Raw genomic sequence first — 9,369 nt, forward strand, 5'->3', positions numbered from 1 at the left:
ATGACGTGAATATATTAGGAGAAAATACACAAACGATTAGGGAAAACACGGAAATTTTATTTGAAGCAAGTAGAGCGATCGGTTTGGAAGTAAATCCCGAAAAGACAAAGTATATGATTATGTCTCGTGACCAGAATATTGTACGAAATGAAAATATAAAAATTGGAGATTTATCCTTCGAAGAGGTGGAAAAATTCAAATATCTTGGAGCAACAGTAACAAATATAAATGACACTCGGGAGGAAATTAAACGCAGAATAAATATGGGAAATGCGTGTTATTATTCGGTTGAGAAGCTCTTATCATCCAGTCTGCTGTCCAAAAATCTGAAAGTTAGAATTTATAAAACAGTTATATTACCGGTTCTTCTGTATGGTTGTGAAACTTGGACTCTCACTCTGAGAGAGGAACATAGGTTCAGGGTGTTTGAGAATAAGGTGCTTAGGAAAATATTTGGGGCTAAGCGGGATGAAGTTACAGGAGAATGGAGAAAGTTACACAACACAGAACTGCACGCATTGTATTCTTCACCTGACATAATTAGGAACATTAAATCCAGACGCTTGAGATGGGCAGGGCATGTAGCACGTATGGGCGAATCCAGAAATGCATATAGAGTGTTAGTTGGGAGACCGGAGGGAAAAAGACCTTTAGGGAGGCCGAGACGTAGATGGGAGGATAATATTAAAATGGATTTGAGGGAGGTGGGGTATGATGATAGAGACTGGATTAATCTTGCTCAGGATAGGGACCGCTGGCGGGCTTATGTGAGGGCGGCAATGAACCTTCGGGTTCCTTAAAAGCCATTTGTAAGTAAGTAAGTATACAGGGACATCATTTTATTTTTACTAACATTTCTAATATTAACCTGGCTATACCTTTGGATCAACAATTAAGAACCGGAAACACCGTTTGCTACCCCCTTCCACGACTGATACTGGCGTAATATACAAACAAATCACTTTACTATAATAATAATAATAATAATAATAATAATAATAATAATAATAATAATAATAATAATAATAATAATAATAATGATTTATTTTAGCTGGCAGGGTATAGGTATAGGAGGGAAGAAAAGTAGTTCATCCACTTACGTAAACTAGGAAATATCGCGATTTTGAGTTTGATAATTTTCATTAGGTTTTCGTTTAATCAAAATACAGTACAGTATTAACAATAACTGTTTTTAATCACGAACTGAGCTTTCAATGCAGACGTATTCATTATGCAGTGTATATTATACTGTCTACATCACATCAGCGTAAACTATAGGGAATGAAGTTAAATCGAAAAATAATCATAATATGGATATTTAAACACATTTTTGAAAATGATGGCCGTTCATTTCGATACAGGCTTCAGTTCTAAGTGCATATTATCGCGCTATACACTATTTTAGACCTACGTAATTCCAATTATCAGGTTCGTCCTTCGTATCAGTAACTCATGTTGAAATAATTCTGTACCTACTCTATAAAAGAGACCTTACGTACTGTAAATTCAATCTTTACTTCTGACCGATCCGAAAAGATAAAATTACTCAGACATGCTATCTACTGTCCGTACAAGTGGTTACGTCGCAGCGTCGTAGAAAGAGAGGAAATCACGTGAGTTAATTACTTAACGAGGCCCTTTTATTTAACTTATTTTAAACAATTGTATGGGTATAATATTACGTAGACGTCCAATTCCTAACAGAAATTAATGTTCTCAGAAAAGAGCTAAGACAGCCCAGCCACTAGCATTTACAGAGAGGCGAATAGAAGCAGGTGAGGGAAACCGGGATGCGACGTAGGAAAATGATGCAATATTGAAAGCTCTTTCGTCACTGGAAAACGCGAACATATTTTTGGAACGTACTGTTTACTATGACCGTAAGGCTACTATGACTGTATTATGCGATCTTGGATCTGTGTGGAGGACGGTTGAACTTCATTAGTAGAAGGGGTGCGAGTGAAGTACATTCAAAAACTCAGGTACAATAAAAATTGAAGTAAAAATAAAATGATGTCCCTGTATATAATTACTAAAGCGCAGATTTCTGAGCATAATCAAACAGTAAAATAAGCAAGCAAATAAGCACGAAAAATGTTGAAAATAAGCACCAAAATAAGCAAAAACGAATACACGGAAACAGTAAAATAAGCATTAAGTATGGTGAAAATGAGCACAAAAGTAATCAAAAACGAATACACGGGAATATGATAATAAATTATTCTTGAAAACACTGTGGCATATAGCTTTGCGCGATGTAGATTCGTCCGACAGCCTTTTGTTTGTGTACTTTTCTAAAAATACTCGGAGCTGCACATTATTCAATTATTTCCATAAAGAAATGTCGAAACCCGCTAATGCCAAACACAAGTCTTCGAAAAATGTATCCTAGAACTCGATTGTTCATCCACATTGCTTTTAATCAGTTGCTGGTTTAACTTAGATTTATTCTTAAACCTCTCCTTATGCCGCGTTGTATTAATATGCCACACAATGTCATATTTTTTCTTCCCAGAAACGCTCTTTTCACACACCAAACAAAATAAGACTGCCGTCCTCACTGAAAATATTACTTCCAAACTCATTCACACATTTGCGTAAGAATGGTGATTGAGAGGTTTTTGTGGGTGGCATTCCTTAACTACAACAGTGAGCAATCACACACATCTTACTGAACCAACGCGTGTTGCACAATTTGCACACTGCAGCTTGGAACTCGGGGATTCACTACCCATGCACATGACACCATTCCGATAACGCGATAAGTGCGATAATTGACCTGCCTAGTCGCAGAAACTTGGCTGGGAATCCCAAGGTTCTCTCCTAACTAGAACTACGCATTATTATTTCACAACATCCTGGGTCATTCCCTAGCATTGCTTTCTTACGCATTCAACTGAAGTTAATTTTTATTAGCCAAATAAAAGAAAGGAAATCGGTGATAAATTACTGCTAGGAGTGAGATTTGCGCTTTTAAAATTACATTTTTGGGTAAAATATGTTGTTATCATTAAAAATCGTAAAATACGTGAGCAAAAACGTTTTCTTGCGAAATAAACATTTATCAGCAATAACAAACATAGTTAAAACTACTTATCTAGGTGTGTCTTACGGAGTATAACCTTTTTTCTTATCTTTAAAAGTGTAGAAAAGAATATGCATTTTGCTTAGAAATCCGGGGTTATATATATTACTATCAAATTAACTTGTCGGGTTTACTGCGCAGAATGTTACGACGGGCCAAACTACCTAAACATAACTCTGTGTTGTGTGCATTCGATGTGGCTTCTCGTCAGGCCACGCAAGTTTTGTCGATATAAAGGATAAAATTGAGACTGTGTCGGGTAGAGTTCCTGGGTAGCTCAGTTGGTAGAGCGATGGTACCAGATCGATACCCGGCCTCGGAACAATTTTTCCCTTGAAATTATTCAAATCTTCTTTACAGGGAGCTTTGCCTAAAGAACTAGATTTGCAGAAGTAGAAATGTTATTCAGCACCAGAACTTTATGTTATGTTTCGAATGTATTTTTGTGTCTCACTGTTTGTATTGGCACCTTTGTTTTTATAGATAATAAATTCACAGTGATTAATAGTGTATAAACTTGCAAGGGGATTTCGACCTCATGTGGAAGATTTCCTTGTGAGATTAAAACTAAGAAATTAGGTTCTAAAGTTAAAAGCCGCTCAAAGTTTCAATACTATATTCAGTGGACAGACGAGGTACTGTAATCCGCAGGCCTGCAGCTTAAGTTAATCGGTTTGAGAACTGATAAACTTTGTTCCAACCGCGTAATTCAATTATAAAAAAAGTGGAGTTAAGTCACTTTGGCTTCAGAAAGCTTCATATAGTGATCATCATAACAAAATCATGAAACTTTAAAAATACTTTCTCATTATCCCCTTGTTACCGCATCATCGTCATTATCATATATTAAGGATCAGGTGAATCTACTGAAAATTCTTCATTCCTCTCTGGAGCATAAATGGTCGATTCTCTTTAACTGTAGCTGATTCCACTCTCTTCACTTTAACTCCAAGTAGCAAATCATCTTTTGGTTTTGATCCTTTTTTAGTTTGGAAAAACAATCTGAAATTGTAATCAAATAATCGGTATTATAATTTCAGTCAAACACTTATCATATTATAAGAAGGCAGAAAATTAAATTCTGTTACATCGAAGTGCAGTTGTAAACTATCACGAATATTTTCGACTTATTTTTGTAAACCATCCTCAGGTGAGTTTTCTGACAAACAATTATTAGAACTGGGTAAAATATTTGACAAACACATTTGTACACTAGTAATTAAACTGCTCATGCATGCATTTACATGAATTGTTGAGTGGCGTCCATGGCCTTAGAATTAAAATTGAAATTGATTAATATACAAAGTCAGGAATTTAAAAACACATATTTGTACATTGGTGATTAATCTGCCCATGCATGCTTTTACATAAAGGTTAAATGGCGCCTTTGGCCTTACACTAAACACATAGAATCAAAATCTTTGAAACAATCTGAGTTTATCATTTATTTTGTCTCTTTACTTGATTGATTTCTCACATATCCCTCTAATTTTATTTTTAGAATATTTCATGTGGGCCTAGAATTTTAATGCACTAAGATATATGTTTAGACGCCGAAAATGTGGAAAAAAATATTAGACTCGTAAAATAATTAAATATGCACTTCAAATATTATAACATACATTCAAAATGATGTTTTTCCTTCTATGCAGAAGGACGATAATCATATTCAAATAATTGATGAAATTTTCCAGTAGATCAAAATATTTATCGAATATAATCATTAATTCAACAAATAATGAGGACAAAAATATATGAAAATAATGTATGACTTGAGGCTTTCCCGGCGTTTGATGTAGAATAACTCTTCTCGAGTTCTCAGCCAGGTAAGTTGGAAATTAGCTTCCAAGCTTTCGATGGCTAGCTCTGCCATCTTCTTCAGGGAATGAAGTGATGTGGGACCATGTCTAGCCGGTATATATGCAATAGTAGGGCTTCCCGCTGCGGGCCAATCAGGAGCTAGTTCCTAGTCCCGACCGCCAGGCGCATTGTGATTGGTGGAAACGGTAGCCAATCAGGAGCTAGTTGCTGGTCCCGACTGTCTGCCGTGTGCTGGTGGTCGAAGCGTATTGATGGCAGGTTTCCATGCTGTACTCAGCTAGAATAACATCAGCTGTAGACCCCCGTCTCTGTTGAAATTATTGCCATCTAGCTGGATTTCGATGGCTTCCTGGATAACAGTGTGTTGTTGGACAGTGTGCCACTGTCACACACCTGTGACACAGTACATGTGGGTTGGCCACCAAAGTGAAACTTAGAGGTGGAACTTAAAGTGAGGGGATTCAATCCGGCATAACTGAAATTCGGTGTGGCTTAGTGGATAAAGCGTCAGCACGTAGAGCTGAAAACCCGAGTTCGAGTCCCGGTGTCGGAGAGAGTTTTTCTCCGTTACAACCATCCTTCATCACTGTAAGTTTTTTTGTTTTGTAATATTTTTATTGTGTGTTTCAGTATGCTGCGAAATACCAGTTCGGCTATCAGGTTAGAGACCCGAAACATGGAACATTTTTCGGCCATTCAGAGGCACGTGACGGACACCATACCAAAGGCCACTACCACGTGCTACTTCCAGACGGCAGGCTACAGAACGTGCAGTACTGGGCTGACCTGAGTGGATACCACGCACAGGTCTCCTACAACGCGGCTGCGAAACATCCCACAGGACATCAGCATCAGCATCACTAACGACATTTCTGATGTCAGCAGCGCGCTCCTCTGCTTTACAAGTGCATTTTAATGAACTAAATATTCTCCAAAAGCAGTAAATATACCATCACATCTTCATCATCACCATCATCGTTATTAACCTTATCTTATTCTTCATCTGCTTCTGTACTGTGCCTCTTACTTTTGTAAGTTTCGGGATGTTTTACTCCTTGTATAGATTTTTCTCTATATCAACAACTTTACAGAGACAGGTGTTCCTTAAAGATCTTATTGCGAATATTTTTTATTAAGTAATGTCCAAAAATATTTGCTGTGACATATACAGAATTTTCTACATTCAATTATATATATTCATTTTACTTCACCACACATACAGCTTGTCCAAGTCAAGTCTGCGAGTGGGGATATCGGGATGGAATGTAGAGGCAAAACACAGTTGTCACATAGGTCACTTGACGCTCAGATTTCAACGTGTGCACATCGTTTAAAATACACTACGGAGCGCACGGATTTTTTGTTCTTGTCTTCAGATAAAGGCAACAGTTACGCTGTCTCCCAGCCTCCCCCCTCATGCAACTTTCTCTCCTACGCCAACGCTTGCCAATCAGAACGCCAAACCTCACTGTCAAGTAGAAGTAGAAGTACAGTCTATTTCAAAGCGTCTTAAATTGTTACCGCTCTATGAACTGAAGCGCAGTAGGAAAACTTTGCTGTCATATGAGACTGTACTGGTCTCCTCTCGTTACCGCCTCCTTTCACTGCAGAACTGCCTCCAACTTCCCCTCTCGGCTCGCAGACTTAACTTGGTCGAGCTGTAGTAGTAGTAGTAGTAGTAGTAGTAGTAGTAGCAGTAGTAGTAGTAGTAGTAGTAGTAGTAGTAGTAGTAGTAGTAGTAGTAGTAACGAAAAAGTTCTGAAAAAGCAAAAACTCAATTTCGAGATTTTAGCGGAAATACACGTGTTTTCTAGCACACTGCCTTCATGTGTCTATACAGTACTTACTTACAAACGGCTTTCAGAAAACCTGGAGATTAATTGCCCCCTCACATAAGCCCTCCATCAGTCTCTAACCTAAGAAAGATTAATCCAGTCCCTAGCATCATATCCAGCCTCCCTCAAATCCATTTTAATATTATCCACCCATCTAGTTCCCGGCCTCCCCAAAGGTCTTTTTCCACTCAGGTCTCCCAACTAACACTCAATATGCATTTCTGGATTCGCCCATTCATGCCACATGCCCTGCTCATCTCTCTTTCTGTACAGCATTCTCATAAAGTATTATGCGGGTTTCGTTTCTTGTTCAGTAGGTTAAAGTTTCCTAATCCTTTTTATACGTACTCTCCTCTATGGACATTGGTTTCTCTATGACCATGAACCTTATTTTCCCTCCCAGATAAAGAGTCCATTAACAGATGTTACTCATTGGTCTAGTGTATTTTGGGACTATATAAAGAGTGGCTTAAATATACCCACGGATGAGCTGTCTTCTGATTTTATTTAATATATTTCTTACATCTCTTCATAACACTTCAAAATGTTATTTCTCATGCTTCAATTTTTTACATTCTATTTTCCTTTCTCTAAATTCCATAATCATATCCATAAATTAAACTGAACACTCAGAGTCTGTATGAAATTCTATTTCTCCTCGATTTCATTCATTTTAAATATTTGTGTACTTTCCGCAAAATGTATCGAAATTTATGAAGTGTAGTGCTATATATCTCTAACTTTTTGACATGTATTTCACATTCAAAGAAAGCCTAGGTGGAACAGTTAACTTGGCTTCGCACATTGCTCTCATTCTTGTCTCTATAATTATAAAATATTTTATCTATTACATTTTTGGTTTTTCTATTCTACTGTCATAAATGACATGTCTTTTGTTATGACTACAAATCCTGTTTTAGATTAATTTTTCGTTTCCTTGAATGTTATACAAGTCCTCAGAGTCAAAATTTGTGTGAAGACGAGTAGCTTACATGGAAAATAATGCATTTAATTTTTTCACTTAGGGGAATCGTGGGCAGAATGGAACCAGTAACATTAAATTGACCATCCAATGTTAAATATGACGTAGAGAAATCTGAAAATTTGTAGATGTGTTCATAAATCTTCATAAAATAATACAAAAATGACAAAATATAATATATAATGCACATCATATAACAAGAAGATATCAAAATGGAAATGGGCTGTCTCACAGTCTTGACTTTATGATTTTTATTTTCATTTTTTTAAGATATCTGCGAATGTACGTTTTTTAAGAGTTGAATTTCAGTCAATTCTTGGGGCGTTCTTCTTGTTTCTCTATATTTCTTTTAGTATCTCCGACGATCTCTCTAATTCCATTTTTGTATGGAGATTAGTCTTTCGTTCGTAATTTCTAACCATCTATGAAAATAAACAAAACTATCACTACTACTATCGCGAACAACTCAATTTTTAGTTACAAAATGATATATTATACACCTTTTATTTTCGTAAGCAATTTGTATATTTAATTTACTTGAAATTTATAGTAAAACGTACTATACAAGTAGGATCTGCTATGGAAAATATGGTTATAAAAGTGATAGGTAACAAAAGCTGGGGAAGAACGGAACCAAGGCCAGTACCGCCCCGGACCGTCCTGTCCCACACTATGAGGTTAGGTTTCATTTTTACAACCCCGCAAAATTTGTGATGAAACACATTTTAAATAATATATCAAAATGTAGTAAACAGTATAGGTTTTTGGCTTATATAGAGAAGAATTGTAATAAATACTTTCATTGTTGGTAAGTTTTGTCACGAAAATTACAACTCAGAATATAAAAACAATTTTGTTGTTTAAGTTGTAGATATTCAGTGATTGCCTAATTTCTTCGTTTCGTATTCTGTCCCTCCTTGTTACACCCATCACTGAGCGAAGGAACCGCATTTCTGAAGCTTGAATTCCACTTTTATCTCTACTAGCGAGGACCCACGATTCTGCTCCATATAAACCCGCTGGTACTGCCATCGTCTTATAAAACTTCAACATTGTTTCCCTCCTTGCCTTGTTTTTTAAAGTTCTAGTTATTGAACCACACATTCGGTTGAATATTTCCGTTTTTTTTTTACATCCGCTTCTTCAAAAGGCGATAGTGTGTAACCAAGGAATTTGAAATGGTTGACTTGTTTAATCAATTTATTATTAATAACAAACTTGCAACGAATTTACGTTGGACTGGAGATCCCATGTGGAACGAATGAGTGATGAAAGAATGCCTAAATTAATCTTCGGGTATCAACCTAAGGGCTTCCGTAGTATTGGCAGACCAAGAAAACGATGGCAAGACCAAGAATAAGGAATATGTGAAGTTCGCAACAGGTCGAGAGGCCTAAAGCGTGATGGTGATGATGATCATGATGATGATGAGGATGATGATGAATATAAAAACAAAACACAATGAAATTCAGCATGAATCTACATGTTCCAAGCCTTCTAAAATGGCGTCCCTTGCTTGTTAGCGCTTCACATGTAGCACTTGAAAGTTATTCTAGAGATTACCACCTTTCAGTAAAAAATAAACGAGCAGTTCCGTTTCGCCCCGGGGTTCCGTTCTACCCGGTTATCCCCCAAATGTATTTTCG

General features: G+C 36.8%; 1 protein-coding gene across 1 annotated transcript in view; it reads left to right on the forward strand.

Annotated features, from left to right (window-relative positions):
* Nucleotides 1-7,654, forward strand: part of LOC138710845 (uncharacterized) — a 78,537-nt gene extending 70,883 nt beyond the window's left edge. Inside the window, exon 3 of the mRNA XM_069842008.1 lies at nt 5,537-7,654. Within this exon, the coding sequence (XP_069698109.1) occupies nt 5,537-5,770 (234 nt within the window). The 3' untranslated portion in view covers nt 5,771-7,654. The remainder of the gene's footprint in view (nt 1-5,536) is intronic.
* Nucleotides 7,655-9,369: the final 1,715 nt, after the last annotated feature.

Source organism: Periplaneta americana, chromosome 12, assembly GCF_040183065.1.
Source record: "Periplaneta americana isolate PAMFEO1 chromosome 12, P.americana_PAMFEO1_priV1, whole genome shotgun sequence".
In the NCBI taxonomy this organism is placed as follows: domain Eukaryota; kingdom Metazoa; phylum Arthropoda; class Insecta; order Blattodea; family Blattidae; genus Periplaneta; species Periplaneta americana.